We start from the raw sequence: 17649 nt of genomic DNA, 5'->3' as shown, positions 1-17649 counted from the left end.
CCGGCTTCGCACGGGTAGCATATAACCATAGACTAAACCCATTATGTCTAATATGCATATAACTAATGAAAAAACTGGGACAACCCATCCTCGATTTCTTATTTACGGAATCTTCTGTTTCCTTATTACCCAATTCCGCGAATCAACCTGGACAAATATCTGTGTATTAATCCATTGTCAAAATCCACACAAAAAATACTCTATGATTGCTCGATGTGCCGGAAGAAAAATCAAACCCTTTTTTGTTTCCTCACGACTTTTTCTGAAATATTTCGTAGCATAAACCTTGACCCGACAATAACTAACATAACAAAAAAAGAATTATCCAATTTGGGTTGGCAGTTTTCGTGCTGACACTGTTGGGAAAATAAATAATATAAATCCACCATGCATATGGATTGGCTATATTGTAAAGTTTATTTTACGGCTACCTATATGCCACTATATGGATAACTGAAAAATGAACATAATGTATATCTTGGAAAGATGGCTTGTGTATGAATGATGTAAAAAATATTCATTAATACACCTCTGGTGCATATCATCACAGAATTCGAATCGAATGTGAAATAATCGCATTTCTATGACATATGTCTCAGAATCTTTGGTCTTGGAGTTGTGTTAATTCATAAGTTGAGTTGAAGTTCTGTTCGTTAGTAGGTGTAACTTGTATAGAGTTCATTTGTGTTAAATAAGTTATTTTAATTACATAGATATCGTAGTAATAAAATACTTTAACACAATGTCGAAACCTAATGATAGAGGCATCAATTATCAAACTTACAAATTAGTGATCGTTGGTGGTGGTGGTGTTGGAAAATCTGCCATCACTTTGCAGTTTATTCAAGTAATAATACTCCTGTCAATTTCCCTCTGAATTATATGATTGAACTCAATAGAATACTCATAGTTAATTAATGCTTTGTTGTTAGTAACTTCAATTTCATTCCAAACTATTGGGAATTTGAAATGAAAACTTCACTTCCCTATAAGGAGTGAAGTATCTGCAACCTTGTAAGCATATATCCTACACAAATTTTGAACAATCTGTATTTTTCAGAGCTATTTTGTAACAGACTATGATCCTACAATTGAAGATTCATATACCAAACAATGTGTTATCGATGAAATTCCTGCAAAACTTGACAGTATGTAAATATTATTGTAATCCAGTAATTTAAATGCTACACCCTGATTTGGATGTACTTTCATAATCATTTCAGTTTTGGATACTGCTGGACAAGAAGAATTTAGTGCTATGAGGGAACAATACATGAGATCCGGTGAAGGTTTCTTACTAGTCTTCTCTGTGACTGAAAGATCTAGTTTCGAAGAAATATACAAATTCCATAAGCAAATTCTCAGAGTTAAAGATAGAGATGAATTTCCAATGTTGATGGTTGGAAATAAGGTATAATTCTTTAGGAAACCCCTGCATATAAACATAACAAATTCACTAGTTTTTCATTAACTATGTATTAGTAATTTGACAACATTATCATTGATTTATTGCCGTTATATTCATTTTCCTTGGTAGGTTGATCTGGAACACCAAAGAACAGTATATCAAGAAGAAGCACAACAATTAGCTAGACAACTGAAAATTCCTTACATTGAGTGTAGTGCCAAAATGAAGATGAATGTTGATAATGCATTCTATGAATTGGTTAGGGTTGTGAGAAAATTTCAGATGTCTGAAAGGCCACCTCTCAAACCTAGTTACATGAAGAGGAACAAGAAGAAATGCTGCGTTCTTTAAAAAATTAGTTAGGGTGAAAGAAGCATCACAATAAGATTTTATGAGAGAAATTTATATTATTTTTTTAAGAAAATGCGTTTTGAAGACATTAATTAACATATCAGAACTACTCTTTATCTTTTGAATTGTTGAAGAAACATGATTTGATATTTTTTTCTTTCGATAGGATATCTTCAATTTCATTTGAATTTTATCCAGAAAGTTTCAACATCACAATGTTGATAGGACAAGAATATCCTCAACACAAATTTATGTATCTTATTCGCATAATAATCAAAAAATAATTAACTGCACACCAATATACTGAAAGCATTGCTTATTCATTGCCTGTTCATATACAATTATTCATACTCGGAATAAAAATATAAAATCACTTCTCAAAAAATTTTGAAGAATAAGCTGATTGGTGATGAAGATCAAAAATATCTTGCAAAAAAGTTTGTGACAAGATTTTTTTAAATTCAAGGACATTTTTATATTTTTGGTTTATACAGTTATGACTTTCAGATAATTGATTTTTACTATCAATATTTTGACAGTATATAGGGTTTTTCATGCAAAATGTCCAGTAGAAGTATCTAGTGAGTAGATTTTTTTTCTGTAAATCTCTATTAATGACACACTGTAGAAGACCTTAAATTAATCAGAATGTTTCTCGAGGATGTTCAATTTCACCTGAAACTTTACATCCAATTTGAGACAAATGTATTAATATCACCAGAACCTTGAGGTTTGGGTATGGGGAAATTCAAATATGCTGTAGTTGAAAGATTGTAGAAAATCCAATCATGTAATAAAATATAGGCTTCTCCAAAACAAGAATATTCTAGATAAATAGGTCCCGGTCATTCGTTATGATATTCAAATTTTCGGATAAAAATCTCATTAGGTTATGTAAATACTTCTAGTGGACACTTTTTATGAACCACCCTGAAATGATGTAAGTAATTGGATATGCTGATATCCAATTTTTTAATAATCATCACTTTGCAAATGATAGTAGAGGAGACAGAGTCCTTACCATTGTGTTTAATTATTTGGGGAGATTCTTGGACAGATTTTTCTCTTATATTTTATGAAACGCATTTTATTAGAATATTAAAACTGAATTGATGTTAACAAATCGTTTTTGAATGTTTGTAATATGTGTCTATTAACACATAAAATAATTATTTATTCTTATACACTCATATTCAATATATGTAATTAATTACATATTCTTTTTGAATATATATTTTGCTGATCTAGAATGGATCTAGTAATTTTCCTTTTTGAATTTGTGAAGCATCTCTCCTTTGAGTTAGATAAGTGTATCCAATTCATGTTCCGGATATTTGATAAAAATTACATTTCAGTGGAAAATGCGTGAATTATCAAAGTGGAGGTTATTGGAAACACCAATTTTATTTTTATAAGAGTAATATTTTTCTAAGTGTATATTTATCTCTATCAGCGCTAAGGTATGATTCTAGAAACTGGTGTTCATAATGAAAAGATCTCTTGTATTAAATATTACACAGTACAATAAATATACCAATTTTAATACGCAACATTCTCAATGAAGTTTTCCAGACTGAAATCTTTTCATCCTGGAAAAAATTCACTGCCATCTATCTATAGGCAGAAGTAAAAAAATTAATGTCAATTGCATAATAAACTAACCACTGAACAACTGTACAATAATATTATGTTTTATTCTTGTTTATAGACCTTTATATACAAGGGTTTTAGTGACATCAAAAACAAACTTGGTGTTAATTTTGAGATATATTAATAAAATCTAATTTACCTTGAATCCATGTGACCCAAATAAAATAGTTTTTATAATAAATTGGAAGATCAATACAGATATTTTAATTCAGATGCTATTTACATTTACATATTAATTAAGATATTCAATTTTATTGATATATTGTTTATGAAGAATATATTTTTATCATTTTCCTGAATAAATTGTAATTGAGATTTAACAAAACATGAGAGCTTTTCTGTGAAAAATGGGCAGCTGTCTGCCAATATTTAAATGTTGTTTGAATTCCATCTAATTTTTGTGCAATAAACGGAATCGTTATTGATGATGAAGGTGAACTTTTCTTTGAACCTTACTACGAGGAGGCAATTGCCTCAGGGCACGGACTTTTTGGATGTCCCTTTCGCGTAGGGGATAAAATTGTTGATACATCGACACCCTAGCTCACAGGAACTCATGGGGATCCACTGAGAATTAGACAGATTCGCATCACTAGGTACTAACCTAAGACATGTAATATAATTTCTTAATGAACTTGCTTAGGGACACTTCCAAAACCTGACGGAGTGTTGTGAGAAGAAGTGTTTTTGTAACTTCCTTTTCTCCATGAAGGTCCTTTACCAACATGCTTTTCTCTCGTCTCAACCCATTGTGTTTAGTCTACGTATAAACTCGCATTACACTAAGCACAAAAATATCAAGCATACAATCGTGTGCTTCAGTGGCGTATATACTCGAAGTACCATTACTCGCACAAAAAGAAAGAAAATATAGGGTCCATCCCCTTGCGAGAGCTAGACTTCTAAAAATTCCATCCACGCGCATCTCTTGATATGAAATATTCCTTATTGAGGGCGATTCCTCGTAGCCTCAATAAACATTTCAGTGTCAAAACATAACTATGGAGGTAGGAACCTCCATGATAACTACTGCCATAACTTTGAATGTACCGTTCTGAATTGAAATCAAAGAGTCGAAATGGAAAAAATTTTCAAGATTTCAAAATATTAAAAATGATCGAACGTATCTAATAATTTCACAATTAATGTTTTTTCCCCTAGCATAAAATATGAGCACTCTCATATAGTCTAGACCAGAAAATAAACTTGAGAGGTCTGAAATGAGATTAATAGAAAATTGAAATTTAACAACCGCATTTTGAAAATTGTAAATCAAGGGAATATGCGCGCCCGTGTCGTTTGGCAAACTGAGCATAATTTCGATAGAAGGCAAATGAAAAAAAACAAAACATATGAGATCGCAAATTGAAGTTCCTTGAAACGTACTCATAATGAACTGTTAGTTATAATTTATCCAATCCAAGCTAAGTGTTTATTTCATTTTCACCTTTTCAGAATGACAGTTCATTCATATCAATTTTTGTATTTATTTTTTTTTTTAACGAAATCTGAAAGTAAGTATCGGTTTTTTGCAAAAGGAGCATTATTTCTTTTGGACCTTATCTTCCAGTTTTTTGTCAGTTTTTTAATTTGCACATTAAGACATATTTGAATGATAGGATTACATAAGATGATTCTCACGAAATGTTGAATGTAGTTTTTCTAATTTTGACATATAAAGCGACGGTTTTTAAAAGTTTCACTTTTTGGAACCAGTCACGCAAAGTAAAATATTTCGCAACTGATGATGAAACGATACCTGCTTTCATAGTAACGGAGTGAAAAATTGCCGTCACTAGACGATTTTGAAGGATTCAAGTAATGTTTATGCCCTTGTATGTATAATGGTTTTTAAAGGAATCTCCGACAGAAGCTTTTAAAGCCGTTTTTGGTACTTTTAATTTGAATTCATAGTAACGTTCTATTCAAAATTAGAAAAAAATATTGTATGAAACACGTTAGGGAACACTATTTTTCGAGCGAAGCGAGAAATACGTTCACTGCGAAAACTAACGCTTTTCCCAACTGGTTGCACGAATAACTCTTACATAACCATGTGTAAAAAAAATTTGTTGTAAAAAAATACCAAATCTTCAGTATATTTTAATAACAGTTTCAGATTATTCAATGGTGGGGAAAGAGTTTAACATTTCATTTGAAACAAGTGGAAATCAATGAAAAAATATATATTCCAAAATTACTACTTGAGGTCACTTTAACCATTGAGTATTAATTTTGTGTTGAATACTCAAAAGTTCAACATAGTTTGGTGCTATTCTGAAAATAGCTTGGAAATTTTTATTTATTTGAAAAATCTATATCTAATAAGTAAACTGTATGGTTTTCCAATATTAGAACAGATTTATGTAAAATAAGTCACATTCCATATTTGTTTTTTCAACATAATAACAATTTATAGGTAAAAATTAAACTAAATCTCCTATATAGATAACTCAATGAGTATGAACAAGAGGCTTCTTAGTATGATACAATCCACACAAAGCATCTTGGATTGCTCTCATACATGAGATTGTAGATTGGAATCCTCCAGCTCTCTCTTGTTCAACTTCACATCTCACATTACTAAGGAATCCTTTGGAAATAATATCATGATCATTAGGTGGAGATGGACCTTTAGTTTCATAACTGATAGTTTTGTGGCTATACAATGGGCTTTCATCATTTGGTATAGGTAGAAACATTGATTGATTTTGTCTACCAAATTGAATTCCAGTTGAAAATTGAGTCATTTTTTGGGGCGGTGGTTTAACTTCTTCTTCCTTAGCTTTTTCAGCAAACGATTCCAAAATATTTTTCGCATTGGTATTTGAAAACATCAACTCGTCCAATAATGCCTCCTTATCTTTAATCTTCTTTTTCTTTGCAAGAATTTCTTCATTTTTTATTTCTTTACGTCTAAATTCATCTTGCTGTTTTTCAAGTTCCAAAAGCTCTTCTAACTCATATTCATCTCTACCTAATTTGCCTTTATTCTTTTGGATCACATCTTTGTTATCTTTTTTATACTGCTCAATTTTCTTATTTGTTTCTATTACGTCTATATTATTACATAAATTATAAATAATGGTTTCAACTTCCTCTAAGTAATCATTGTATTCCCTTAGACTCTTAAAATCTTCCTCCTTTCGGTTGAAATCTCTCAATATTCTTTTTCGAATATCAACCTCTTTTTCAACAGTTGCATCTTCAAATAACTGAATTCTGAAATTATTTCTTCGTAGAGGGATTCGACATTCTGGACAATTCCCTGAACCTGTTTGGAAAATATTTCAATTCATAAAAGGTTAAGTTGTTTTCATTATGAATTATATTCTCTGATTCTACCGAAGCTGATAACTTCATAAGGGCAGATAGAATCAAATCACTAGCAAACTATTCACACTAGCCTTAGGTTTTTAAAATTATCTCATTCCATAGTAGTTCATTTGTCAATATCAAAATCTTCAGAAACTCAATTTAGTGTATATCACTACAATTAAATGACTTATACATCTTGGCATGTGTTTCAAGTCAGTTATGAACAATTAATCTGAATATATCCAAATCTCATAACCCAAATCCTATCCCTATCAAAAAATTTTGTTTGATCCACAGGTTTCCTCAAAATATCCCTACAATATCAGCTTATATTGTGCTTTAACTACCAACCTAATTCTGAACAAATTGATGTTAGGTGAACATGAACCGAAATTCTGATAAAAGTTATACAGAGCACGACCAAGATATTACAATCGCTCCAATTCATACTTTAGTTTAATACCATGAATATATTAAATGCGTTTGTTCAACAAAAACCTACCCTTCAAGAAAAGTAAATCTACGCAGTTTTCACAAAGTCCATGTCCACAAACATTTACCATCATTTTCAGTGATGGATTTTGAAATTTTGATGTTCTACATCGTGGACAAACAAAATCTTCCATCTTAGAAGGTTTTTTTAATTCACTGGAATGGCAATATTATAGAAACTCTCTCGTTTGCATTTGTTTGCTATGTGAAAAATCAAAATACGGGGTAAAAGTTCAAAAGATATAGGTTAGAAAATTGCCTTTGACGGCTCTGACCTTCGATTAACTATGGAACTACCCTCCATAAATTTGACAAGACTCAAAAAAATGCCGAAAAAAGAGTTGGTAGAGTAGATCTACCCTCCAAAGAGTCCAGTAGTTAAGAAGCTTCGTATCGATTGGGCGAGTTTTGTACTCGTATCCCTAATGTAACCGGTACCGAACCGGATAAATCAAAATCAAATTGATGACATATGATGTCATTAATTAATTAAAAGTTTCGGCAAGTGATTTTTGAAGTGCCGTTATTGAAAAGTGAACTGTATTTTGAAAAACGTTAAAAAATATAATTCTTGATGAAATTTTTGTTTGTCTGTCGTTTGAATATGTGTATTTGAATTAATAGATATATCTATTGCGTATGTCGTCTTAAAAAACAATGGGAGATTCCCTGGAAGCAAGTGAATCTACTCCAGAGGCTCAAAATGTAGCACTGGTAGATTTCACTACATTCAAAAATTATATCATAAAAGCGGCTACTGTTTTACTACCAGAAGATGATGGACAAGCTCAACCCATTAATTTATTGGCAGCTCTTGATGATAAGATCAACCAGGAATGTATCAGGAAGTTTATAGGGGATCCTTCTGTTTCAACATTATATGTTCAAAGGAATTCATCAAAAGGTATAAGGAAAACCTTATGAAGATTTCATTATGATGATTTTTGTTTCTTTTTATCATTTTGCATTGAAGTGCTCCCTACAAACATACTTTACTTGAACTTTAATCATAATTTAATTGTCATTTATGCATACGCTTATGGATGAATCATTTACAATCCTGGTTTCCCAATAGGTACATCAACAGTTTTTTAAATTTATTTGCAATTTTGCCAATTACATCGTTGAATATCTCTAAATTGCAATATATTCAAATCTAGAAGTATGCTGTTTTTGTTATAATTTATTTCTAGAACAATGAGGGTTATGAGAGTTATTTCGTTGACTTTTTGGCAAAATAGAATATTTCTAATTTCACCCAAAATAAGTTTCTTAGATCGATGCATTTAATTAAACCCTTACAATATTTTGGCCAGTGATCCTAGCTCATTGTGAGAGATACTCATAAAATTGAATGATACAAAACATACAAAATTGTAGAAGAAAAAATACTGGAATTTTTTTTCGGTTTATACATAACAAGATTACTACTGAATATATTAATGAAGCATGGCAAATGTACTCCTGAAATTTGGGTCCTAACCTTGGCTAATATTACTCGATGGCTAATATTGCTGGAATGAATTTATGTGGAAAGACATAAAAAATTTTAATACAAAATTAAAAACATTTGTTTCTTCATGAATATATAGAAACTGAACACTGTTACCAAGCACTGCTAGTAAAAGTGTATTTCTTTATAATCTAAATTTTCGAATGTAGAAGATGGACAATGTTTTAGAATAATTAAACTTTCTGATAAGAAATGAAAGGAAAATGTCTGCTTTTTTTGAGGCTCTACTTGTGTTTTCTTCTTTTAAAATTTCAGTAAATGTTCATATTTAGGGACAGTCCAAATTTTTCGTGTATTTGAGAAATCTTCAAAATTTTGATTTGAATGAAAAATACAAATGAGATGTTGCATCTATTCCATTCATGGCCAGTTTCCTTTATCCATCAAAATTCATTTCAGATGATGATAATGATCAACCACCTGAAGGAGAGGAAGAGAAGGAGCCTGTTACTTATTTCATTAATAATGAGGTTCATTATACTAGCTCTAAGATGTCCAGCCTAGTAATCATAAAACGAGGCAGTGTAATAGAAGCGGACAAGAGCATTAAATCCCAACTCCGGATAATTAATTTCAGTGATGGATCTCCATATGAAATCTTACATTCTTATATAAGTAAAACAGTTGCTCCTTTTTTTAAGTCCTATGTTAAAGAGTCTGGTAGAGCTGATAGGTAGGACATGCCTTAACTTTTAGTAAAACATTCCATTATTTCGTAATTACATTTAAGGGATGGGGACAAAATGGCACCATCCGTAGAAAAAACAATAGCTGAATTAGAAATGGGTCTTTTGCACTTGCAACAGAATATTGATATACCAGAAATATCTCTACAGGTACATCCATATGTTGCTCAAGTTATCAAACAATGTGCAGATGAAGGAAGGAAGCCCAAAGTGGCTGATTTTGGAGAATTATTTGAGGATTCCAACTTTTTGAATCAGTTGCAGAATGGAGTTAATAGATGGATTAAGGAAATCCAAAAGGTGAAATATTGCTTTGAACTATTACAGCGATTTTTTAATGCAATGACATTGGAAAAAATCTAGAATAAGAGATTTGTTTCGTGTCATTTGCTTTGTTCTAATCTTGTTCTATCAAAGAAACTCCAATGAATATTTGTGATTTACACTATAATTTTCATTTTAAAAACAAATCTGCAGATATTTTAAGACTGTCGAAGGAGCATCTATTATTCTTCTTCAAGATAATTTCTGTTAAAAAATTGTATTCACAAGCAGGGTAATTCAATATAATTTCAAAAAAATGAAGAATATTTGAAGAACAGACTCAAATAGATTTATGTTTTTTGTTTTTCAATATACACGCTCACAATTCACAATACAGTTCCTTAGATTAAATATTGCTGGAGTTTCCATAAAACTGCTAGCTGTATCTGTCCCAACTGGTCATCTGAGATCAAATTCCAATTACAAAGGGTGAAGTTTAGCAACTCCGAATTCTTAGAAGTAGTTCTTGATTGTCCCTATAGAAAACTGAAGGACATGTTGAAAAAATGAAAGTTCTACACTACACTACTGTTTCAAACTAATATTTTACGAAATCCCGTCTTCACGGGACATTGTCGGCTCAGAGCTCACTTATACAAACTCAGCATCGTCAATGAATCACTCTGCAGGCTCTGCCTAGAGGAGGACGAAACGATTGAGCACATCCTCTATGACTGCCCGGCGGCGGAAAGGGTCAGATTTGGAGCCTTTGGTTCTCCCAAGCTGAATCTAGAGGATCTCAAGAACCACTCCCCCTCTGACATCATCTCCTTCCTGAGTATGATGGGACTAGAGGGAGAGGGGAGAGGTTTAGCTCTCTGAGCTTGTTTGTAAGCTCTGGTCGCGGTGGCTGGTTTGGTTGGTCCGACCAGCACACCCAGTAATCTGTTATCTGTAACATTTTACGAAATCAAATGAAATTTTTCCAAAATGATCACGCCAATTGAAATATACAGGGTGTCCCGGAAATCGACGTCAATCCGGCATATGGTGATATCTCAATTCATTTATGACCAGAATATCACAATTTGGTTCTAGTAGAAGTGTCTTGGTTTTTGAGATATTGATTTTTGAGAAAAAAAATTGTGTGAGTAAATGTTTTTTTGAGCACACCATAGTTACCTTGGGATAATCTTTGATCATGTTGAATAGGCTGATTCACCCTTAATATTGGATTAGAAAAAAACAACAAAACATCAACATTTGAGGCCGTGCTACTGCAAACAATCAATGAGGTGATGATTTCGACGAATTTCACAAAACTGTCAATATCTCCAAAACCAAGACACTTTTACTAGAACCAAATTTTGATATTCTGGTCAGGTTATCACTATGTGCCGGATTGACGTCGGTTTCCGGGACAACCTGTATACAGGATGGACAACATGTACAATGCAGCTTAATTTTTTCAAATAGGTCACCCTGGATATTTTTCTATTTTTTGGTAGTTCTTTTTCTCCTGATCTCAATATATATGCATATTTAGTTCTGTTCCTCTTATTTAGTTCTGAAATAAAAATGCAGAATACAAAAAACAACCATCTCTGTCTTATCAGGATTGACCAAAAGTCCGTTTTCTGAGCACCCAGCTGAATCATGCGTTCATGAGATGTTGAATAAATGCATACATGTTGAATACATGACATATGCACCAATAACAAGTTAATTTATTTCAGGTTACAAAATTAGAGAGGGATCCATCATCTGGAACTGCTCTCCAAGAAATCAGTTTCTGGTTGAATTTGGAGAGAGCTCTTCACAGAATTCAAGAAAAAAGGGAAAGCATGGAAGTTATTCTCACTCTTGATATTTTAAAACACGGAAAACGTTTCCATGCCACTGTTTCATTTGATACAGACACTGGCCTCAAACAGGCCATTGCTACTGTTAATGATTACAATCCTTTGATGAAAGATTTTCCAATTAATGATTTGCTATCAGCAACAGAATTGGAGCGGATAAGATCAGCAGTTCAACTGATTTTTTCCCATTTGAAAAAAATACGTTCAACCAAGTACCCTATATTCAGATGCCTGCGTTTGGTGGAAGCCATTTCTAGAGATTTAGGACAGCAGCTTTTGAAGGTTTTAGGTACTAGAAGACTTATGCACATTACTTTCGAAGATTTCGAAAAGGTTATGACGCAATGCTTCGAAGTCTTTTCCATCTGGGAGGATGAGTATGAGAAGTTGCAGGCTCTTCTAAGGCAAGTAAATTTTAACAAATCATTTCACCTTTTTTTTAATGTCAGAATGTTAAGATTCATTTGCTACTTTTTCAAATTTAAATCACCACAGAAAATTTTTAGGGATATCGTAAAAAAGAAACGTGACGAGCAGTTGAAGATGGTGTGGCGCATCTCTGCACAGCACAAAAAGTTACAAACACGAATGGAGCATATGAGAAAATTCAGGAGACAGCACGAACAACTGAGAACTGTTATTGTCAGGGTCCTTAGACCAAACATTCACAAAATGTCAGGTGAAACTGAAGATGTTGATAGTAACAAGGCAGCATTTTCTCTTGATGCAGCTGATGCTAATGCAATTGAAGTGAGTAAATGTTTTTGTATTGCATATTTAAAGATATCAAACAATTTCTTATTCCATATTTTGCATATTACTTTTATTTTCTTCATTTCAACAGGAAGTCAATTTGGCTTATGAAAATGTGAAAGAAGTTGATTGCCTAGATATATCTAAAGAGGGTCAAGATGCCTGGGATGCTGCTGTTCAGAGATACGAAGAGAGGATAGATAGGGTGGAAACTCGCATAACAGCTCACCTGCGTGATCAACTAGGGACAGCTAAGAATGCCAATGAAATGTTCCGTATTTTTTCAAGATTCAATGCTCTTTTTGTGAGACCCCATATCAGGGGAGCCATTCGAGAATATCAAACTCATCTCATCCAGAGAGTAAAAGACGATATAGAAGCTTTACATGAGAAATTCAAGGTAACGTAAATTTCAGATATCGATTGAAATTTATTCTGGGAGGATTCTGCATCTCTTCATAAACTTTTTAGGGTTTTCACTCCCAATCTCTGAAACAAAATCAAAAAATTTACAATATTTTAGAGATTATTCCCATAATAGGCTGAAGGACTTCGGTCGATGGCCTTTAAAGAACAGTTATTATTATTATTATTATTCCCATGAATGATTCAATGTGACTAATTTTCGAATACTGATTAATCTTGCTATACAGGGTGTGCCACGATGGATGAACTATTAGAGGGTTATAAAGAACTAATAATTCATTCATTTTGAAGTTTTTGACTATGAACTTTCTCCCTAAAATACTTTCAGATCTATGCAGCTCTCAGGTATATTGGAAATAGCCTTCTACTTTCCTATTTTTCAAAGGGCACAACCAGTATAGCTTTGCATTGCATAGCTAATGGTAATTTCAACTGTATCAATACTTTCGATATAAAGTCAATGATTTATGAGTTATTGGAATTCATATGAAAAACAAAAAAACATAGTGAATAAGGGAGGGCACACTTTTTGGAATATTTCTTCTAAGTTTTTTCAAAAGAATCTGTTATTTTCAATTCTCCTATTATATAACACTGATGTTTGGATCGAAAATGTACAGGGTGTTTATGAGAAGATCGTTAAGTTGGACAAATTGAATTAATCAAATTTTCAAAATACAACCTACATTTTTTTATTTCGGTCGATTCTATGAAAAAAAAAGGGGAGGGTTACCTAAGTAAACACTATAACTAAAAAAAAAACTTATCAAGGAAAACATTGAAATAAGGGAACAGCAAGTTCAAATTGCTTTCAATCGTCTGAACTTCCTTGAAAACTATGTATAGTGCTATAGCTATAGCGAGTTTTAGCTATAGGTTTCATTTAATTAACCCCTCCCTTTTTTACAGAGAATCATTGAATATATACTCAATGATAGACTGAACTGAAATAATAGAAAATGTAGATTGTAAATTGAGGATATTGAGTTTTGATGAGTTCTATTTCTGCAACTTGATAATCTTTTCATTTTTTACATTCTCGGAACAAAGAGCAACTATTGTTATAATACTAGCAGAATTTAAAATGTTAATGATTTCTTCTCATAAACCTTTCCCAGTAGAAATACTCAATAAGTATGACCTCTTCTTTTCACCATTTTTCTCATAGGAATCCCCATAACCTTTAAACCATTGACTTTTTAACGAAAGTATGGCATACTGTCGAATTTGCCATTAAATCAGCTATTTAATGATGCAAAGATATACTTGGTGCGCCTTTTGAATTAAGGAAGTAGTAGGCTGTTTTTTTTGGTAGTGAGCAAAAATCTTCTAAGCTGTAGGGTGGTTTTTCTAAAAGAATTTTTTTTTACGTTTCTCCTGAATTTTTCTCATCTATGCTCTCGAAAACTCAAAGGTAGTACCTGGTAAGTGAAGGATGACTGGGTCAGCTTGAGTCGATGCTTCGGCACTACGAAATTATTGCCTGACCTGGATCATGAAGATCCGAGTGTTTGGTGTATCTTGCTTAGTTTCATAGAAAACGTAGAGGCAGGCGAGAACATAGCACGCTGGAACAGTGAGGATTTTATATTTTTCTCGCTTGTCCACGAAAGTCCTAGCCAACCAAAGTTTTGCTTCTTGATTAATGGTTTCTAGGAACTAAGACCTAAAAAAGGTGCTATCTACCGATTAGATTGATTGGTTCTTTTCTTATGTACTGGTTGTTAGGAATTCTGCATGAACGCACCCTGCATTTCACTGCAACCTTAAAGTCTATTGTGCTGTTCTCACAACTACACCACCTTCAGCCTGTACTCCAGCTCTAGAGCTCAAATGAACTGCAGTGTCTGAGAGGGTTTCAAGGAGGCTGAGTCCTCATTCCTCCAATAATTTTCTCGGCCAAGACATTCCTTGAGCAGGGTTGCAATGGCGAGGCATTCTGTAACCAGGTCAATAGGAGATTCCTCCTCTTCCGCACAGAATCTATACACTCGTCAGTTTCTGACAAGCCCATTTTCATCATATGCTTCCTAAGGCGACAATGTCCTGTGAAGAAGCCAGTGAGGAGGTGTAACTTATTCTTACTCAGATCCATTTATGCATTTATTTTGGTTTCTTCCTTTTTCAGAAACTTCTTTTTATAGGACCATTTTTCTGTACCACAGAAAGGCGCTGAGCCAGTAGATGGCGTTTGTGCTCTCTTTTTGGCGAGTGTGTTATCCTCCTCGTTTCTTTTGACTCCAGAGTGACCAGGAACCCAGACTAAAGAGACCTTGTTGTTCTTGCATATTTCATCAAGTTTCCTTCAGCCCATATCAGCTTTGAGTCGATGAGATAGGAGTTCAGTGCTGTGATAGTCGCTTGACTATCAGAAAGGATCACTATGTCACCTCCTTGATAGTTTATTTCCAGGTTTTTATCTACGCATCTTTCGATTGCAAGTATTTCTACTTGAAAAACACCCGAGCAGAAACTTAACGATAGCGTACACTTGGTGCTCACCCCGTATATTCCAGCTTCAGCCCCTATCGAGGTTTTTGAACCACCTGTATACCATTTAATGGTATTTGGGTAGAGTGTTTCCTTTCCTATTCTTCCCTTCTACCCCATATCGTGTTAATGTTCTTCTCGATTCTTACTTTTTCAATCACAGCATCACTAGCTAGGTTCGCTCACGAGTTTTACTCGTTTAGAGAGGACCAGGTTCTCTGACTTTTAATTCTCTCATCACCTGTTCCTTCCCTAGATATTCTGAGGATGGTCTCATGAGCTATCCTATCTATCACTAGATATAGAGGAGTGAGATCTGCGATGACCTCAAGTGCTAATACTCCATTCACATTTATTTTAGCACTGGCCAAGGAAATTTGACACATTTCACTCTGTATAGTACAAAAATGTGGCGTTATGAAGCTTGTCAAAACATTTTTGGGTTTTAAATCAACGCTATGTTGCCCGTTCTACCTAAAAGTTTCAGTTATTACGTAGAAATTGATTGAAGGCACACCAAATCCAGTTATTTGCATGGAAAATGCAAGAGATCAGTATAATATCATATTATCCACTAGGTTGAGGAGAGTTAATGTTCGTTATCTTCTTTGGCTAAAGTTTGAATACGTTACATCAGTTGTAGATTTCAAAAATATTAACCCGAAGATGAAATGCATATGATGCAGTGGTAGGGAATGGGTATCCCTCGAAGGAATTAACGGATAATTACAAGAATGTTAAATTCTTCAACAAAAATCATATTGCATCAATATAAGTAAAAGGAATTAAAGGAAGTTTCAAGTCAAGATGAACTTCATGTTTGAACAAAAATTTCACATGAATAAACAATTAACAGGACAACTGCCGCGTATTTGTAGCTGTTTATCTTAAAAATAATAATAATAACACTGTACTTTATTCTGGGAAATGGCCATCGACCGAAGTCCTTCAACATGTACTAACAAAAAATCTATCTTAATACATTGATATAATAATAATAATAAGGTATTTATTGGTACCTTCAAACATTCACATCTTCCAAAGTTTTTTTTCGAGGGAATGAAACATAGAGTTTGCATAATCGTCCCAAGAGCACTTCAAAAGGGAATTTTTGGACGGGTTTTCGTATTTGGTTCTTTAAGGGCTCAACTAAATTTATGCATTTGTTCAATTCGATGTGTTGCATTCGCCAAAAAAGGGTATCTACCTCACAACCGTATCTACTAATAAAAAACCAACTTGATGATACTTAATATCTACTCTTTACTGACGAAACCAGTTGTAAAATTGTGAAAATTTTAAATGAAAGATCACATGATGGGTGGTAATAGAGGCATCTGTCTATAGTGTCTATTCCTCGTTTTAATTACAATCACTGCCACGATCGATTGGTTGGCTATCCCTGATATACATATTCTAATCAGTCTGCACACCCAAAATATTTCTGCAACATGTACATTATTTTCAGGTGCAATATCCTCAAAGCAATAGTGCCAAAATCAGTAAAGTTCGAGATCTACCCCCTGTAGCAGGATCTATTATATGGGCGAAGCAGATAGATCATCAGCTGACCACTTACCTCAGAAGAGTAGAAGATGTGTTAGGTATAATTAAGTTTAAGTCGATTTTGTTATCGATTTAATTTCACCTTTCATTCTAGGAAAAGGCTGGGAAAATCACATTGAAGGTCAAAAACTGAAGGCTGACGGCGATAGTTTTCGTTTAAAGCTAAATACACAAGAGATATTCGATGATTGGGCAAGAAATGTGCAACACAGAAATTTGGGAGTGTCCGGTAGGATTTTCACCACCGAAGCTGTGAGATCGAGAAGTGGGAGGGGTAACGTTCTCAAGTTGAAAGTAAACTTCTTACCTGAAATTATAACACTGGCTAAGGAAGTGAGAAATTTGAAGTGTCTTGGTTTCCGGGTCCCTCTGGCAATTGTGAACAAGGCGCATCAAGCGAATCAGCTCTATCCATTTGCTATATCACTAATCGAGAGTGTGCGCACTTATGAGATGACTCTGGAGAAGGTACAGTTCAATGATATTTTTCCATATATAACATAATCTTAAATTTATTCATCAAACACACAAGGTATTCGCATCGATTCACATATACACATTGTAGTATAGCACTTATTGAATCTTTTTACCCATCAGCTCGCAAACAGGAGTAGTATTCAAAGTGGATCAAAGGTAGAGTTTTGAATTCATCATTTAGTCTAACAGCAAGAAAGCTTTGCATGTTCTGAAATTTGTGTATATGAGCAATCTTCAAATTGTTTAAAGTTTGTTTATGGTAGACATGCATTTTAAGTATATACTAGAAGATGCTTAATTTCTTTTGCATAGCCATAGGGCTAATTTCTAGTGTTTCTTTTACTTATCAAAAAAGGATATAATTAGAAGCATTACTTACTATAAGATTTAAAA

General features: G+C 33.4%; 3 protein-coding genes across 4 annotated transcripts in view; 2 read left to right on the top strand and 1 right to left on the bottom strand.

Moving 5' to 3' along the window:
- The first annotated feature begins 601 nt into the window (after positions 1 to 601).
- On the top strand, positions 602 to 3841 carry LOC123307654 (ras-like protein 2). The gene is made up of 4 exons (XM_044890048.1): positions 602 to 847; positions 1061 to 1148; positions 1224 to 1411; positions 1538 to 3841. Exons 1-4 carry the CDS (start codon positions 743 to 745, stop codon positions 1757 to 1759), a joined length of 603 nt encoding a protein of 200 aa, XP_044745983.1. The 5' UTR covers positions 602 to 742; the 3' UTR covers positions 1760 to 3841.
- Positions 3842 to 5499: 1658 nt separating this feature from the next.
- Positions 5500 to 7486, bottom strand: LOC123306788 (CDK-activating kinase assembly factor MAT1). The gene is made up of 2 exons (XM_044888931.1): positions 7230 to 7486; positions 5500 to 6683 (listed from the first exon to the last, which is right to left on the bottom strand). The coding sequence occupies exons 1-2, from the start codon at positions 7351 to 7353 to the stop codon at positions 5863 to 5865; spliced, it is 945 nt and encodes a 314-aa protein (XP_044744866.1). The 5' UTR covers positions 7354 to 7486; the 3' UTR covers positions 5500 to 5862.
- A 205-nt stretch (positions 7487 to 7691) lies between these two features.
- The window catches only part of LOC123307808 (dynein heavy chain, cytoplasmic), a 42632-nt gene continuing 32674 nt past the window's right edge, over positions 7692 to 17649 (top strand). For both annotated transcript variants that reach the window (XM_044890249.1, XM_044890250.1), the window contains exons 1-8: positions 7692 to 8123; positions 9132 to 9405; positions 9463 to 9718; positions 11419 to 11948; positions 12051 to 12294; positions 12389 to 12697; positions 16682 to 16817; positions 16874 to 17247. In XM_044890249.1, the coding sequence (XP_044746184.1) occupies positions 7877 to 8123; positions 9132 to 9405; positions 9463 to 9718; positions 11419 to 11948; positions 12051 to 12294; positions 12389 to 12697; positions 16682 to 16817; positions 16874 to 17247 (2370 nt within the window). In that variant the 5' untranslated portion in view covers positions 7692 to 7876. The remainder of the gene's footprint in view (positions 8124 to 9131; positions 9406 to 9462; positions 9719 to 11418; positions 11949 to 12050; positions 12295 to 12388; positions 12698 to 16681; positions 16818 to 16873; positions 17248 to 17649) is intronic.

The sequence above is a fragment of the Coccinella septempunctata genome, chromosome 2 (assembly GCF_907165205.1).
Source record: "Coccinella septempunctata chromosome 2, icCocSept1.1, whole genome shotgun sequence".
NCBI lineage: Eukaryota > Metazoa > Arthropoda > Insecta > Coleoptera > Coccinellidae > Coccinella > Coccinella septempunctata.
This window is presented reverse-complemented; position numbering and strand designations above follow the sequence as displayed.

Coding starts and splice junctions, on each gene's coding strand:
- LOC123307654 (XM_044890048.1), top strand. CDS start 743: ATGTCGAAACCTAATGATAGAGGCATCAATTATCAAACTTACAAATTA. Junction 1,149..1,223: donor AATTCCTGCAAAACTTGACA/GTATGTAAATAT, acceptor TAATCATTTCAG/TTTTGGATACTGCTGGACAA. Junction 1,412..1,537: donor TGTTGATGGTTGGAAATAAG/GTATAATTCTTT, acceptor TTTCCTTGGTAG/GTTGATCTGGAACACCAAAG.
- LOC123306788 (XM_044888931.1), bottom strand. CDS start 7,353: ATGGAAGATTTTGTTTGTCCACGATGTAGAACATCAAAATTTCAAAAT. Junction 6,684..7,229: donor AGATTTACTTTTCTTGAAGG/GTAGGTTTTTGT, acceptor TTTTCCAAACAG/GTTCAGGGAATTGTCCAGAA.